The sequence below is a fragment of the Solea solea genome, chromosome 2 (genome assembly GCF_958295425.1).
Source record: "Solea solea chromosome 2, fSolSol10.1, whole genome shotgun sequence".
Classification (NCBI taxonomy): domain Eukaryota; kingdom Metazoa; phylum Chordata; class Actinopteri; order Pleuronectiformes; family Soleidae; genus Solea; species Solea solea.
This window is the reverse complement of record NC_081135.1, coordinates 29,170,693-29,188,410: the sequence shown is the minus strand read 5'-3', so window position 1 is coordinate 29,188,410 and position 17,718 is coordinate 29,170,693. Positions and strand designations below refer to the sequence as shown.

At 40.3% G+C, this 17,718-nt stretch overlaps 1 protein-coding gene and 1 long non-coding RNA gene across 3 annotated transcripts; both read left to right on the top strand.

The window, feature by feature from the left end:
- The first annotated feature begins 376 nt into the window (after positions 1-376).
- tpt1 (tumor protein, translationally-controlled 1) lies at positions 377-6,384 on the top strand. The gene is made up of 6 exons (XM_058612352.1): positions 377-534; positions 1,190-1,257; positions 3,190-3,374; positions 4,260-4,365; positions 5,007-5,123; positions 5,950-6,384. The coding sequence occupies exons 1-6, from the start codon at positions 507-509 to the stop codon at positions 5,950-5,952; spliced, it is 507 nt and encodes a 168-aa protein (XP_058468335.1). The 5' UTR covers positions 377-506; the 3' UTR covers positions 5,953-6,384.
- A 708-nt stretch (positions 6,385-7,092) lies between these two features.
- LOC131441526 (uncharacterized) lies at positions 7,093-9,681 on the top strand. Of its 2 annotated transcripts, none has more exons than XR_009232142.1 (3): positions 7,093-8,676; positions 9,173-9,221; positions 9,389-9,681. It is a non-coding gene; the product is annotated as an uncharacterized LOC131441526 (long non-coding RNA). The 2 variants fall into 2 exon arrangements; XR_009232136.1 differs by having other exon boundaries at positions 9,170-9,221.
- The last annotated feature ends 8,037 nt before the right edge of the window (positions 9,682-17,718 follow it).

The following is a 17,718-nucleotide window of genomic DNA, read 5'->3' as shown; positions in this document are numbered from 1 at the left end:
ATTCAAGATATATAATTATCCTCAGTTGACGATATCTACATTGTCCTTTTTAGTTATCTTGAGTTAAGTTTCAGATCGTTAGAATTAAATTGTAGTTTTGGCTAGTAAGAATGACATCACAGATATCTACAACTAGAATTCATACTTGTCACAATGGAATTGCGACGAGTCTAAATCACGTCACTGATATATGTAATGGTAATTCCAAGAATTCCAAGTCAAACCTGGTGAAAGGCTTGCCACACGTGACGCCATTTTGACTGGTAAAAGCGTATCCTACCTATCGATTAAATGTTAAAACCACTTGCTGTGAGTGCACTACTCCCGTTCACCGCCATCTCAAAGTGGCACCAAAAGCTCGCGCGCAGCCCGAGTCGACCTCACGGTGACGTCAGCAGGGTGTAAATTCTCTGCCTCGCGGACCGTTCGGTCTTTTACGTGTCTCGCGCTGTTGGGACGGCACGGCCTTCATCTTTCACAGAAAGAATTGGCAACTCAACGACAAAATGCTCGTCTACGTGGATATCATCAGCGGTATGTAGTCGTGTTTTCTCCCCTCTTCCGCGTTGGTGAGCTACCGTGTCGGTTGTGGCGGGTTTTTTTTACATTTTTTTTCCGTTACTGGGAGGAAAACGAGCGTGAGCCGGCGAGGCCAGCTAGCTAACTCGTGTTATACCGATGCTAGCGTTAGCTGGGTGCGTTATTCCCTTCCCGCTCCTAAACAAAATAAATCAATAAAACTGAATTTCAGAACTTAATCGTTACGAAAAGTAAGTTAGCCCAGTGTTAGACACTTTGTCGGCAATTCGTGGCTACTTAATGCGGCCTGAATTCCAGGGAGGCCGCGACTGCGGCGACTCAGCTGCTGATAACTTGGTTAACTACCGTGAGCGGAGTCATAACTAGCTCTCGGCGGCCGAGGATAGAAATGTAGCGTCAGGCATGAGGACTGTGATTCGCGTAGCCTTCGGGATCATGTAACCACTGACCAGTAATAAAGGAAGCGAAAGAATGAGAACACGGTCACTCAATGGAACACTACGGCAGGCATCATCCGAGTTATCTTGGATCATTTTCGCTGAGTTGTGTAGAAGGGAAAGCTTTGTAAAGGTTTTATAGTCACTTTTCTATGTCCACTTAACTTATACGTTTATATAATATATTCTGGTTTCACTGGTTTCTCCATCAGGTGATGAGATGTTCTCAGATGCCCTAAAAATCATCGACAAAGGGTTCTTAATAGAAGTTGAAGGAAAGGTAAGTCGCTGCTATTGTTTCAGTCTTTGTTTCCGTCTCAGAGATCATGTAATAGACTGATGATTGCTGCTACAGTCATTCTTCCGTGATTTCCACATACTCAGCCTCTCTTGATTATTGTGAAAATTGCGTTGTTACTAGTTCGACCAGTTGTAACTTGTACATATGTATGCCAAGTTCAGTGATATTATGTAGGATGTATTGTAATTCTTAAGCACCACAAGAACCGTCGGCAAAGTTGTTACATGTTAAATCGTATTCAACTTGGAGTATACTGTTGGTCCTATTTCAATTTGAAATCTCTTATGAAAATGAATCAGCAGTCAGTCTTTACTACTTAATTAGGTTTAGATTTTTTACAATCCAGCTTCAAACTATGTATGCTACAATGTTAAAGGGAGGGATTGCTGTAGTTACAATGTATACCAGCAGAGGGCGCACATCAACCAAAGCACTAACTTGAAGAAAAAAAAACGGGTTTCTCTGCAGGGTGGCTTTTTCAATCATAGTCTTGTTTTATTAGGCTCACGTAAATCATGTGCCCATAATGTACAGTGTTTGAATTTTTAGTAAGAAAAATAAGTAATTATCAACAACTTTTTTTTTTTATAACTTATTTTTCAAATGCAAGTCATATACATAAAGTGCATAAATGGATACAGCATATTTTTTCTTTTTTACAACTTATTAACCCATTCACCTCTTGGCTAAGGAAAATGCACACACTTTTTAAACACTGGTAAAAGCTAGTTACATTACAGGAGGACACCATTTGCTATATTTCGCTCCATATCTAGAAGCGATATGTAGATTATTTAATACAAGTAAACCCACTAAAAGACATTTTTTTTTTATTGACAGTGAAGGTTGTAATTCTAAATCACAAATGTGCCATAAACTAACCCATGAAATGAACACATCAGAAAAGGGAATTAACACAAAACGGCAAATGCATACGTTTATACATTTAAGGGTCCATTCTGACCACTGGGGCTGTAGCTTTGGAGAAACAACAATGGAGGTCATCCATCAGCTCTTTTTGCTTGTTCAGTATGTGGCCATTTGTCTTAACAAGACATCAAGTGTGTTGGGGCATTTTCCCCAACTTCCATGGGTGTCAGTTATTTTGGTACTATTCCAAATAGAAAATAATTTGTACTCTACCAAACCGCTCCACTCAGTGGTAATGTGGCTTAAAGGGGACATATTATACCCTTTTTCACCCATTAAAATAGTTCCCTGGTGTCCTAATGAACATGTCAGTGACATACTTTGGTCAAAATACCATAAGGATGAAGCACCATAGCAGTTCAATAACCCTGCTAAACCACCCCTTTCAGAACACTCTGTTTTGCGCATGGTCCCTTTTATATGCAAATGACACACAGACAAACACCCACTTCTTCCAGGGGGTTTCTTATTTGTCCTCTTTACATCGCTCACTCGCTCAGCTCCTGTTCCTTCAGCTCCATATCTCTCCCCCCCCCTCCACTAGTTCTCTGACAATATCAACATGGCAGCGTGCGCAGAAAACAGCCAGAGTGCCGTCAAAGGAAGAGACTTAATACATAAGGATCGATCAGAACAGTGCCAATCAGCGGTGCTGCAGTCTGTAAAAATCAGTTAAAAAGACATAGGGACAGCACCGCTGATCGCCAGCGGCGCATGGCGAGCTGAATAAACTGCCGTTGTATGTGACTGTATCAGACCGGTTACTGGGCTCCGGAGACCTCGCCACCGCTGATCGCCGGTGACTGTATGCTCCGGAGCTGGCGATCAGTCACATACAGCGGCAGTTTAGGCAGCTCGCCACGCGACCAGAGCTGGTATAATTCTCCGCACTAGCTAAAGAAAATTTAATCATGAATTGCCTTTAAGTGAATGTTCTCCCTTCTCATGTATATCCTCTACTCTCCCACTTAATGTGTTCAGACTGTGACCAGGTCGGATGTGTTGGATGAGTCTAAAATTGGAGCCAACAAGTCTGCTGAGGAAGTCGAAGAGGCCAGTGAGATGGGAAGTGTTAGTGGGTGTGACATCATCCTTAACCATAAACTTCAGAAGACGGGGTTCGATAAGAAGCAGTACACGACCTACGTTAAGAATTATGTCAAGCAGTAAGTGTTGTCAGGCATGCTTTCTAAGTTCACATGTTGGAGAAAATATGAACGTGTCCAATTCCATCCCTAACTGTTATAACTGTCAGTTATTCTCAACCTTTGTCACAGGATAGCTTCTGGTTGTCACCAGATGGGTCATAAAAATAAATACTTATTCAAAAGTACAGTTCATAAGACTGGATTTCTTTTGTACATGTCACTGTTTGTACCAATGGTCAGAGCAGCCTGCTAAATAAATCTCTGATGTGCCCTTGTTTGTTACCACCCCACCTACTGTTTCATGCATTGCTTGATGTCGATAGACTAGGCCTACACAGCAAATGCTGAGTCATAATTACTAGCAGTGTAATTGGTGAAAGGCTTGTCCATGCAGAACAATGAGGGAGTAACATTAAGCAAGAGAGTACACATTGTGTGATACCTGAGAAATGCAAATTCTAAGATCTCTGGCTCACCAAAGGAATTACGGTCACTTGTCCAGATGCAGAGCATGCCGCAAACCAAAAGTGGACATCATGCACAAAGTGGGTCTTACAAGTTGCCCTCCTATCCTCAGCTGTGTCCTCAAAGAGTCAAAGAATATGTTCTCATGAGACAGTTCCTTAGTCAACAAGGATAGGAACAATCTGTTGGCAGCACAGTGAGCTCTGAAAACTGCCAGTACCAGCAGAGTACTGAGATCACCAATGGCAGAAATATCAGCCTGACTTAAAGAGGTCTTTGACAGAATTTGTTTATTTGTTGTATGGGACTTTTATTTTTTTGTGACCAAACCTCATTGGCTTAGTGGGATGCGGCTCTGAAAGGTTGAGAACCACTGCTCCAATGTTGTATCTTTATATGATATATGAAATGCTAACGAAATCCTCTCTTTATACCCAGGCTAAAGGAAAAGCTTCTGGAGTCCAATCCAGATAGAGTGAATGACTTCATGAAAGAGGCCCCAGCAGCTGTCGCACAGCTCCTGAAAAACTTCAAAAACTTTGACGTAAGTTATGACACTTTTTTTGGGGTATGAATATGTATATTTGGTTTGGTCTGAGAAGTCAGTGTAACAGACCCTGTTTTTTTTAACATTCTTTATTTGAATGTATGCACATAAAAAACACAATACACCAAAAAAATTAAGCGCAACAACCAAGGAGAAATTAGTGTCTCAGCAAACGTACAACCCCAATCAAGATCTACTTGACAAATAGACATCCCACCAAACGAAGTGCAGGAAGCTCCCAGGCTCAGCAGCTTGTCTTATAAAGTAGAATGGAAACTTAAACAAATAAATAGCTCTATAAAGTTTTCTACAGTAAATATCAATATAACTGAAATGTTATTTTATCTTTCACTTACTGTAGTCTTTTTTTCATACTCATGCTTTGCTGTTAGTTTCTGGAGCTTCTCATGTGGCCCGCCCACACACACACTGCTAGGCGTCAAGTAGAGATGAGCGGTTACACTGCGGATAATCTGCGGGGCAGGTGGATTATTGATATTTAGCAGTGAGTGTGGATGACATTACAGCTCATCCTCGCATCTACTGCTTAGCGTCTAGAGCCAGAGGAGGAGAAAGCCTTCCCTCAAACAAATTTTTTGTTCATGAACATCTGTGTCTTTGGTATTTTGACCTCACAGTTTTACACGGGAGAGTCTTCGGACTCAGAAGGCATGGTGGGGCTGCTGGATTACCGTGAAGATGGCGTGACCCCGTACATGGTTTTCTTCAAAGATGGCCTGAGGATTGAGAAATTTGTAAGTACTACAAACCACTTATTTACATTGTCCTCTGCGGGTATAAAATGTAACTACAGGGTATGCACGGTGCAGAGAAATTACCCAAAAAGGGTGCAATTCATCTGTTAATCATTAACATCCCTCCCTCTTAACATTGTAGCATCTATAGTTTGAAGTTGGATTGTAAAAAATCAAGACCTGATTAAGAAAACAGAGACTGACTGCTGATTAATTTCCAGAATAATATTTGCAGCTCTAGAGTTTTCAAACTGAAACAGGACCAACAGTATACCCCAAGTAATGCATGTCAAAAAGGCAACACATAGTCAGTTGGTCTTTCAGGCAACGATATACAAATGTATCCCCCTGACATGTAGTGGATTACAATTTAACATGTTCAATAACTTTGCTTAAAGTTGCCAACGCTACTGTAAAGAAACAATCTTTTTGTAGTTGGGTTAATAGATTGAAAATCAGTAGTAGCATCATTTATTTTGTTATGCTGCTAATGTATACAGAATTTGGGGTAGAGTGAGTCTTGAATAATATTATGGTCATTCCAGGGCTGTAAATAACAATTATCTTGTCTGCCAAAATTATTCAGTTTTCATGGTGTATTTGTGTATGTATCGAAACGGACAAAAATAAAACAAATTGCTGATTATCTTTTTAATTTCATTAGCATGGACTGGAGCAGATCAAAATAAGAAGTATTAAACTGTGATTAATATCAAAGGGCTGTATCATTCAGGAAACATGTCAATTAAGTAATAGTTGGACAAAAAAAATGTGTTGAATTGGTTCATTATAGTAAATATTAACGCCCTTTCCTTTTTTCTTACAGTAACTTCATCTACTTTCCAACTGGCTGCTGCTTCCCAAATGGCCCCAAGAGCAGACCGAGGAGCACTCTTTTGCATCTTGCCTAAACAGAATCATACTTGTACAATTTCTCATATATTCAGATTAAGACCTACAGTGTCACTCCCAAGACTGGGTTAAGGGACTGATCATCTGATTAGTTTTTAAACTTCCTTTTGGCTTTTGATATGTTACATTTACGTCCCTCGGTTGGCCCAGTTTTTGTAACTGAGATGTAAAGCAGGACAGTGATCAAAGCTCTGACTCCGAAGTGAAGTAAGATGCCTTTCTTCTGTAAGCGCATACTGTTTTAGCAACGCTCCATATTGGTTGACCTTGCGTTTGTGGTTGCATTCAACAAAACTCCATCCTCACTTTGAAGACATGATTTGAAAAATAAAGACCAGCGTACCATCTATTTCAGCTTGGCTGTGTGTTTGTGACATGACGACTAAGCCTTCACTTCTCCCTAGTCACACCTTACTGCAAATGTAAACTCACCTGTGTGGATGGAAACATTGTCTTAGATTTTTGTTCCTTGTAAGAAATGAGAAACATTTAATTTAATGTGAGATAATGCCACCATGTATTATGAGAAAGCTAAATGAAACTCAGCCATCAGTGCTTTGATTACTTTGAACTGTGCTTTACAAAAATGGTTAAATAACGATGGGAGAACAGAAAATGTGTAAACCAAAAAAAAACAAAAAGAGTACAGGATCCCGACAAGTAACTAGAACTTTTTCAATGACAAAAATTATGGCAAAGTTGGATTTCCTTTTTTTTTGGAATTCTTTCTTGGCCAAGAAACAGGTTTTCTAAATTCAAATGATAAATTACTTGATGCGGAAGGGTTGTAAAACCACTATTTGATTTTCTATTTTAACAAAAGTCCTGTTGCGGCAAAGTGTTCTCAAGAGGTTCGATGATGTAACATCCGTGAAATTAAGTAGTTCAAGGGTCTTACCTCGTCCGAGGCACTTTTGAAGGATGGTCAGTGAAGGCTTAGGTCTGTTTCACTGTAAAATACCAAGGTACAAAAACATGAAAGGTACATGCCTCTTTTTGTCCTTGATCCTACTTATTCTCTTTCCGTATACATAGCCTACATGTTGTCACCCTCTTAAAATAATGGCTTATGTCATATTTCCAGGTTTTTCAAAACCTGATCCAAATCTATGTTTGGTTCATTTTCTTTTAAAAAAAATGCCATTATTTTAAGTGTGACGATGTTATACCTTTTATTGACATTCCAATATAACAAACCATTTAAAGTGTGAATCTGAATGAAATGATACAGCCTTAAATGGAGTATAAATCAGTTTGTTAGTGGCGTTTACAACCATCTGCATGACGTCACACAACATGCAAGAGATCAAAGGTCATTGGCAGTTGGTGCAGGAAGTGAGTTAATGAGTTAGGAGTCTCGTGCTGCATGGGAAGAGCTGACCTGATGCAAGAAGAAATGATCTCCAGGTTCTGGCAAAGGTGACTAAGGACCAAGCTGTGGTGATGATGGAAAAAGTAGCCATGATGAAGGTTGAACCTGAGGAGCAAATGACAAAAGGAAAAGTCACGGTGGAAAATTCAGACAAGACCGATGACACGGCGGCCAAAACAAAGACGTCGGAGGAGAAGGACGGAAGAACCAAGACGTCACCAAGTTACTACAGTGCAGACTTTTTTTTCGGTTGTGTTGCAAACCTTAGTTTGTAGAAGTTGTATCTCCTGAGTGTGAAGGGAGACTCTTAAGGATGAGAAAAGGAAGGTCCTGTGAGATGATGGATGACACAACATCCTGCCTCCTCTCAGCTGTTGCAAAATCAGTTACATGAAGTGAAAGAACCTTCACTGTACAGAGGAGAGTTACCACAGGATTTCACAACAAACATGGCAGGGACACGAGAAGGCCAAGGAAGGTCACCATGTCAAGGATTATTCTCCACAACTTCCACAGATGCACAATCTAGATTTGGGATCACACGTCTGCACAGGTGGTAGAATTGGTAAACTGCACTGAAGGATATTTATTACAGCAGAGTTCTCGGGAGGAGCCATGACATTGTTACACAGGTACAAACTGCTGCTGACAAGGAAGACACTACATGAGAGTAGAAGTTGGAACAACTCGGCTGAAAGGCAAACACCAATCCTCTCTGTTTTTGTATTCTGTCAGGGACTCGGTGTTTGTTCTCCTCCTGAACAGCTGGTCGTGCGGCTGTAGATGCAATCAACTGAGTTGGGAGCGCAAGATGAACACAAGAGGGAGCCATTTGCTTTCATAACAGTGTTGGCATGTAATGGCAGACAAGAAACACAGGAGGACAGTGGCCTGGATGTTAGAAGAAGATGGTGCTTGAAGTAGATACAGACTATAGCCTCTCTGGTCAGAGTTCATTAGAAATCAATGACAACAGACACTGGACCATGAACATCCACTGTGATATCACAGTACATGTAAACAGGTCAATCAACAAGACAAACACCCACCAATCATCACTATCCTTTCTTCTTTCATTGATGATGTTTGGTCACAAGGGCAGATGGCTTTGTGCCTTTTAGGCTAAAATAAAAATAAAACTACCAGTCGTCTTCATCATCTAGACCAAAGGATACAGACACTGTGACCAGCTCACTATCATAGGAAGATGTGACAGCCATGATTTAATGATCCATGTTCAGTTTTGATCTGTGGCTAACTGTGCTTACAGTAAGTCCAGTTTACCACTGCAATATGAAACCAACTGCTCTGACTTACAAAGGTCTTCAGAGAGAGCATGCCTTGTCCTCGTCATCAGCTGTTTGCAGCTTCATTTGTAACGGGAGCAGACGTTCATTTTAAATTTATGCTCTTGTTAACTCTGACATCACCTGCGTGTGTGTGTGTGTGTGTGGCAGAGTTAATGGTCGTCATCCTTCTTCAAACAGCCGAATACTAATATGTGTTTCGGGGCAGGTGACTGAATGAATGTAATCCGTCTCAATAGTGAGACACGTGCACTTTATTGCGTGCAAAGAACGATCTATGGCAACCTAGGGGTAACAGAGGTGAGGCTCACAGTACAATAAGTGGGACACGTGCAGGTATTCAGGTATTTTGGGGAGGGAAAGGATAAAGATTCTTCCCATTCAGGGTCATGAGCTTTCAGTCCTGTGGCAGAGAGATTCAAAGAGTCTTTGTTGATCACCTTTGTTTTCCTCAGCAGGGATGGAGTTCAGTTTCCCTTGGGGGAGAGAGAGAGAGAAATAAACCAGGTGAGCCACTCCATTCCAGTCAACCGCTCCCGTTGTTGAGTAATTTGGTCGATGTAAACTCACTTGACATAATGTAATGAGCGTCTTCCATTAACTGCTCACTGAAACCTTTGTCTTTCGTCTGTCCCACCATGCTGCTGGCAAACATTTAATGTGCTGTACTGAAGGTGTCTTCATTCGACTCCATGTGCCCAGTGGCTGCAACAAAGCTCTGGTAGCTTGATGTCACACACAGTCCCGTCATGGAACAGTGAGAACCAAAAGAATGCCATTTTGGCAGGAAGCTGCTTTTGTTGCAATGTGTCAGCGTTCACTGGAGAAGAATGTCAGAAGATGTTGGGTTAGAGCAAGTCTCCCCCCTCCACCTCCCCTACAGTCTGGAGATCAAACCCCTCTGTTGGATCAGCCCGGCTTGTTTTCTGTGGTTTGCCACAGTCCTAATAAAGTGGCATGAGTGGCGTCCAGTGGTGTCTTCTTTTGTTTCGGTGTTGGACATGTTGCGTGTCCAGAGATGGTCTCATGCATACCTTGGTCAATACTAATTTGAGATACTGTTGTCTGTCTCTTGTTTCCAACACTAGGGACAGTTTAGTGAAAAATGACACTATAATCACATTTCTTTCTCTTTCTGATGCTCATGTTGAACTTCCCTTGGGCGTCTTGCATCCATATGATTGGCTAATTTATTTAGTTAAGATATGAAATTAAATCTTAAGCGATCAGAATACCCAAAACCTGTGCTACTGTACATTAATGCATGTGGTGCATGGATGATGCAGTGAAAATATTAACCCTGTAGAAATAAAGTTTACTTCCTTATTATTATTATTGTTGTCCACCAACAGGGACGGAGTGGAGGTGAAAATATTAACCCTGTAGGGAAGAATTTAATCTTAAATCATCCTGTTAACACATGTCAAACAACACCACAGGTCTGGTGCCATGACAGTTATGTGAGGGTTAATTTAACACATGATCCCTATTTGTTCATTGTTGTTTCTGTCTGCATTGTACAGCGAGTCCTGCCATCATCTCATCTGCAGAGAGAGAGAACGAGATAGAGAAATGAGGGCCAGTGTGAGCTGTAGGTCAGCACGATCTGGTTGATCAGAGTTTCAAACACGTGCACATGTTGGATGAATGCCTGAATCTTGGCCGCGTGTTTCTCCAGTGGAGACACAGACGGAGAGAATAGGAAACAGAGCAGAAACAACAGTTCACGTAAACCCTCTTACTTTTATTCTGTATTATTATTATTATTAGTTGTATCTTAATTTGTCTTTTGTGTATCTTTTTTTATGACATTCATTTTAGAGAGTCGTGTGTACACACATTTAGTATCTGAATTCAAACTGGATTTGGTTTTATATATATATATGTACATATATAGCCACAATACGATATTATCATGATATTTAAGTCACAATACTATCACGATACTTAAGTCATGATATGATCTTGTCACAATATTTAAGTCACAATACTATCATGATACTTAAGTCATGATATGATCTTGTCACAATATTTAAGTCACGATACGATCTTGTCATGATATTTAAGTCATGATACGATATTATCCAGATATCTAAGTCACGATGCGATACTGTCACGATATTTAAGTCATGATACGATACTGTCATGATATTTAAGTCGTGAAACGATACTGTTACAAAACGATACTGTCACGATATTTAAGTCACGATGCGATACTGTCACGATATTTAAGTCATGATACGATATTATCCAGATATCTAAGTCACAATGCGATACTGTCACGATATTTAAGTCATGATACGATACTGTCATGATATTTAAGTCATGAAACGATACTGTTACAAAACGATACTGTCGCGATATTTAAGTCATGATATGATATTGTCACGATATTTAAGTCACAATGCGGTTACGGTCGCAATATTTAAGTCTCAGATATTGTCACGATATTTAAGTCACAATGCGATACGGTCACAATATTTAAGTCATTATATTATATTGTCACGATATTTAAGTCACAATGCGATACGGTCACAATATTTAAGTCATTATATTATATTGTCACGATATTTAAGTCACAATGCGATACGGTCACAATATTTAAGTCATTATATGATATTGTCACGATATTTAAGTCACAATGCGATACGGTCACAATAATTAAGTCATGATATGGTCACGATATTTAAGTCACAATGCGATAGTCACAATATTTAAGAAAGCCACAGTCCTGTGCCAGTAGGTTAGTGCAGTTATTTACCACGGCAACATTGATATATAAATATGTTCAGTTTGTGTTGGTCACATCTGTCTGCTGTAAGGACACTTGTTGCAACATTTTCCCGTCTGGGTAGGAAATGGTCTGTTGTCTGAGCCGCAAGGCTCTGTTTGAAATGCAGACTTGACATTTCTCACATAATCCTGTCGGGACTTTATCACTGTGAACAATGCATCTGCACATGAACTCCTCTCCACCTTAAGACTGGATGTAAAAGCTGTAATTAAACACAGTCAATGTTGAGGAGATGGAGTAACATTACCTCCATGTGACACCCACCTCCACTCCGTCCCTGTTGGTGGACAACAATAATAATAATAAGGAAGTAAACTTTATTTCTACAGGGTTAGGGTTAGTGCTTTAACAATAAAAGTGCACAGTGGCCATATGAAGACGATTAAATTAACATTTTAACATAATGGTCGAGCTTCTCCTTCACACCTCTGACCTGCAGTCTGAGGTCAGCGAGGGGATAGGCTGTGGAACGCTCGACCTCTTTCCCTTTGCTGCCTAAACACCGTTGATGTATTTAACCCTCCTAGACACATTTTTAGACCATAAAATAAAGGTGCATCGTGACAAAAACCTGGCAATTTAAGGGTTAAAATATATTTTTTTATTAAATGTTTTTATTTGATATGTATGTTAAGGACTGATGAAAATAATAAAAATAAATGTATAGCTTAATTTTTTATGAACACATTTTGGTTAACCTAACTTTTTGAAGGCGCATCTAAGGGTTAATTTCTTATGAAACAGGCTTTTAGTTGGACAGTGGTTTTTATTGTTTTATTCTTTTAAACCCCATATTTTTATTTTATTTTTACTTATTGTATTGCCTTGTGAAGAACTTTGTGATTCGATATCTGTGAGAGGTGCTACATAAATAAAAATGAACTTACTTACTTGCCTGAGGGTAGAAGCACCAGCACGCAAATAAGACACCAGTAATACAAGTTTATCAGTTTGCACTGAAGCGTAAGTTTTGAGTTTCCGGCTGTGTGTTTTGCTGACAACACAGAGGGGGAGGTAAGATTATTATGGCTGAATGATTTGGGACGGATACAGTAACACAAACACTGCTGCTAACAGTTGTCCAAGGCTCGCACCGTAGTGTTTCGTGTAGAAAGTATAAAACATACAATAAGAAACACAGGTATCAAAGTTTTGCTCCTGTTTTACAGGAAAAAAATAATTGAAAAAGTTGCATTTTACAGTTTTCCACTTGATGATGTGCTGCAGCTCTGTGTGTGTGTTTACAGAGAGGTGGACGAGTGAGGGCGTTTAAAGCTTTTATAAACAAGCTTAACTTAGTGAAAATCTATGAAAAATGATCCAAGCTCGAGATCTTGGATCGAGTTAAAATGTGACCTTGATGGTACCTTGTATGTTTTCTATCCAAGGTTTTCGAGGCCTTCTAGGGGCTGAACTACAGACCACACAGGACAGATGTGACTGTATCATTGAATAGATGTGGATTATGCTGGTGAACTTTGAGCTTGTGGGGTCGTGGTCTGACTGCCATGCATTTGAGAAAGTAGACGCTGATCTGAGGCACGAGACAGGAGACAAATCGCCCACTACATACAGTACGTCACACACACTAACTCAATGTCCTCCCTTGTTATGTCTCGCTTCACAAACCAGGTCAGACGGTTTATGTCATCGACCACTAGTCAGATCGTCTGGAGATAGTCGGTCACACAAAGTTGTTTAAGGCCGCTTTAAAAGTCACACGCTGCAGCTTTTACGGAACCCCTGAATTTAACAATACACACCACGTTCAAAACTCACTGCGAGAAAGGTCCTGCGACGCGTTAACAACGTGCACACTAACCAACAACGCGCACACTAACCACAGAGGTGGGTCCCTTCAGTGTCCCAGAGCAGATGGCGCTCTCTGACAAGGCCCATAGAAAGTGCACTCGTATATTAGCCGCTAGTTCGCGGTAACACGAGACCACATGTTCCTATAAATAGATAATTATGATCCATGAAGGTGCACAGGAGTTGGCACCTGTTGTGATGTATGCAAATGATTTTTACACACAAATGTTCCCACCTGTTTTGTTTTCTATGAAGGTTTAGAATGTGCACTATGCAAAATACGTCCAATGCTTCCATTTTCCCTTTTTATTTGTCTGTAAGATAAAATTGCCCGGGGCATTCTTGAGGTGTTTACAACATGACTTCCATTGCAAAGTTGAAATAAATCACATTGTGTGCGGCCAGGAGGAGACGGAGAGAGACTTCAGGCTAAGCTTATCTTCCGTGAGATGTTCAGGGGCTTTGGTTTCACTCACACACACAACAAAGCTATTGTCACTGCAGATGACACTGCTCACAAACACAGCTCTGATCCAGTAACTCATAGGGCTGTAGTGTGTGTGTGTGTGTGTGTGTCCTCTGGGAGTGACACACAACACCGTGAGTGATCACTTAAAGTAGGAGCAGTGAGCACATGGCGTGAGAACAGCTAATTAATGCTCAGCCAACAGCTGACGAAAGGCCTTCTTTTTTACCTCCTGCCTCTTTCTTATGTTATTAAATAGGTGTTTTGTTTTTTTATGCACAAACTATTGTTTTACTCACTCACACAATTTTAATGCAGTTATTTTGAATCGCGTTATCTTGTGTGCTCTTATTATAGAGTCGATATAAACTTAACAACAAGGGACCATTAAGAGTTCCTTAAAAAAACTTACTAATTTGTTCCCAGTGGCAGAAAATGCCACCTTCTCAAAAAACGCTGTAAAAACATTATATATTAATATATATATAGTCAGTCTTTTAAAACCTATTCAGCCTGAAATATACATATCAAATATTAATATTTTTTGAAATTTTAACCCTTTAAAGGCCAGTATGTTTACAGAACTCCCCTTTTTTTTTATCGAAAAACCCCCCCAACAAAATTACATTTAATAAGAATTATTATTAGGACCTGGGATGGGTCAATGATTGACAGAAACATTGATTTTGATGCATTATTTTTTTTGCAGTGTCAGATTTAAAATCAAAAAAGTGTATTTATTTGTTCACGGCGACAACTGCTGTAAAATATAACATATTAATATTAGAATCTTATATCTTTTAAACACAACACACATGTACAGAGGCTACAAGAATGTGCAACATAGAGTCTTTTATATCCCTTTCTTCAGCACAACCTATAGGCTATCTGTTGAAAAAGATTTTTTATAAAACTATATATAATAAATAAATAAATAAATGTGATTGAATTTGTGAAATTTGGAAGGGTTAGGGTTATTATGTGACTTCTGTGCAAGTATGACTACTCCCATTTTTGTTCTTTTTTAAAATATGCAAAATAAAAATAATCCAAACTTTGACTCAACGACACATGAGAAGATGACAAAAATGCTTTTTGTTAAGCCTGAACATGTGACCTATGAACACACGGCAGGAAGTCCATATAAGGAGTTGTGTATTTACCACAGTTGCACCAGAGCATTAAGGGTTACAGCCCATTTATCCTCCGTTTTACATGCTATCTCCATCACAACCCTGCATACCTCCGTGTGGACGTTACACACTTCTTCCTCCAGAGGGCAGTGCAGAGCACCAAGTTGCAGGCATCAACAACCTTATAGCGACCATTTAAAAGGCTATGTTATAGCGCTTGATCCGAAACAGACTGAAACGCTTTACCAGTGTTTCGTGGCGGTGGAATGTGTAGCACATTGGGGTGGAACACCGTTTTCTATATTTCCGTATGTCCACCGTGACCTTTGACCTTGAATCAAACCACAGCGCATCCACGAAGATCCATGCAGCGTTTCGCTAAACACGAACAGACTGAATATATCGGATCCTTATAATGCATCCTGGCGTGCTTTTTATGCATTTGAACACAGCCAGAGAACGTTATTCCTGAGCTGCGGCTGCAGTATCCTGACATTTTGAAACTTCCTGATTAACTTCCGTTTACAAGGAATATTTTCAGCACTTTGTTGAATGGAATTATTACCCTATTCACAATATCAAATCATTGTGAATGAGTAAACAGCCAAAGAAAAGGAAATCAGTTTGATAAATGAATCACAACTTATTTCATGCATGTGTAACTGAATAAATCTTTGTGGTCACGACCGTATTTGAGTCCCCTCTAATCAATAATGTCGTTTTTATTCGAGGACATTTTCACCATTTGAATTTGCATCGCCTGCTGTTACTCACCTCAAGTTTCCATGTGAATTTCTGTCTCTAGTCAATTTCCATTTTGTCCCCACACATCCCTCCCTGGAGGAGGATGATCATGTCAGTGTATAAGTGTCCTTTTGTTTTCCTATTGTGGTTTCTCACCGTCTGCCCACGTCCAAAACAAACCGGGACAATTAAGAGTTCACCACACACTCACATCATCCTCTGGGAAAATAAAAGACACTCGGTCCCAAACTTGTCACTCCGGTTTTTTCTGCTGCATTTCCCTCGGAACTGGACGTCCGTTACTTTCCCAGGGAGAGTTTTTGTGTCGTGTCGTGATGTGAGGGTTTGACAAATCAAACTGATTGATGGCAGGGAGAATAATGAGCTACAGGAAACAATGCACCAGTGTTTCCTCGTCGAAGGAGGCGAACGTTCGTCATGTCCGTGCAGTGGATTCCTCATAAAGATATCGTAGCAACTACTCTAATGGTTCTCATCTATCACCCACACGGTAAAATACACTGTATTCTTCTGTGGCATGAGGAGAAAATGTTTTTAAAGGGAAACTTCATTCAAATTACAAAGAAGGTCGTTATGACTATACCGCTGATTTCTACCCGAGCAGGCAGTTTGGTGTCACGTTCTCCTTCGTAATGAGGGTGAACTAATCCTTTAGGTGACGAGTTGTAATCTTGTCTCCCTGTGCTGTCCCTGTTCTATAAAAAATTTGGTGTTTTTTTTTAACAGAACAAACATCTTTTCTATATTTTTCGATGACTTACTCTGAATTCTGGGGGCACATGTACTGTGTATTGTTTAGGGTGACAGCTTAATCACGACACACCTGATCATTGGAACGTTTGTGTGCTTTAAGTGACCTGAAATGTGTTTTCTGTTTTTCCACACCCACAAATGTGACATTTTTCCCGCCCTGTACCAGTAAAGTAAAGCCCTCCACTCCATCCATCACTTTTAGATTGTGGGAGCTGTCCTCCTAGTTTTTATGGCTCTCCCCTCAAAGGTTGTAGTTAAACCCACTTTACTGTTGGAGGCCCACTGAGTTTGAGGTCCACGGTGTGAGGCTTTTTCGACTGGAACTATTTATTCTATTGAAAGTTTGATCATTCTTCACCTCCTTTAAAGGATTTTCCTTAACCCCAGAGTTACACTGCATGGTGGAGCCAATAAACTAATTGCACTATTTCACTATCCATTTCTGGCACGGCTTGGCTTGGCTCGATTTCCATAACTAAAGCAGGCTACGTCCTCAACGTGGGCGGTGTCGCCGTAGCACGGCCGCACGAAACGACCGCGACGCAAAAACTATTGACACGCAAAGCAGTTATTTTTGGTGTACTGTCATAAACTGTCGGACGTGGCTGTTTTCTGCCAGTGTCTGTGTCAGGTGCGTTCAAAAAACAACGGACACCACGTTGCAAACGCTTTAGCAAACTTAGCAACTCTTGCTATGAAGGCGGCCTTGACAGACGCCCACCAGCAAGTGTTAAATCAACGTGTGTTTGACAGCAAGGTCAGATCTGTAGCAGGGTTTTTGCCAGTGGCTATGAATACAAATCCAAACAAACTCTCAAAATATGTGAGTGTGTGGGTTTGTTGACCCAGTTTTCTGGGGTTTGGCTTCACCTGCAAACAGCAGCCACGTGCAAACACACTACATCCATGCTGTAAACCACAGAAACCTGTTGTGAGCATTTTTCTCACTCTTTCTCTCTCTCTGTGTGTGTGTGTGTGTGTGTGATCCTGTGTGAAATAGGGACTCATGACTCAAACAGTTTAGGACTACAGTGGCAGGACTGGGTCACCAAGGGAAAAGACATTTTCCATCGTGTTTCCGTCCAAAACACACAGACACATTTTCAGTTTCTCGTGATAAACGTAAGTCTACATCACTACTCTCAAGGGATGCTTGAGTAATAGTACAAGTATTTCACAGAAAATGACTTTGGTAGAAGCTGAATTCCCTTTTTTATAATATTACTTCAGTAAAATCAGAACACTGCAAAGTCTGATGGTGCGTTCACCGTGAATGTAAAG

What these genes read in the sequence shown, in the direction of transcription:
- tpt1 (XM_058612352.1), top strand. Translation starts at nt 507, where the DNA reads ATGCTCGTCTACGTGGATATCATCAGCG. An exon ending in GTTAAGAATTATGTCAAGCA is followed by an intron (nt 3,375 to 4,259) that starts GTAAGTGTTGTC and finishes CTTTATACCCAG; the next exon opens with GCTAAAGGAAAAGCTTCTGG. An exon ending in AAAACTTCAAAAACTTTGAC is followed by an intron (nt 4,366 to 5,006) that starts GTAAGTTATGAC and finishes TTGACCTCACAG; the next exon opens with TTTTACACGGGAGAGTCTTC.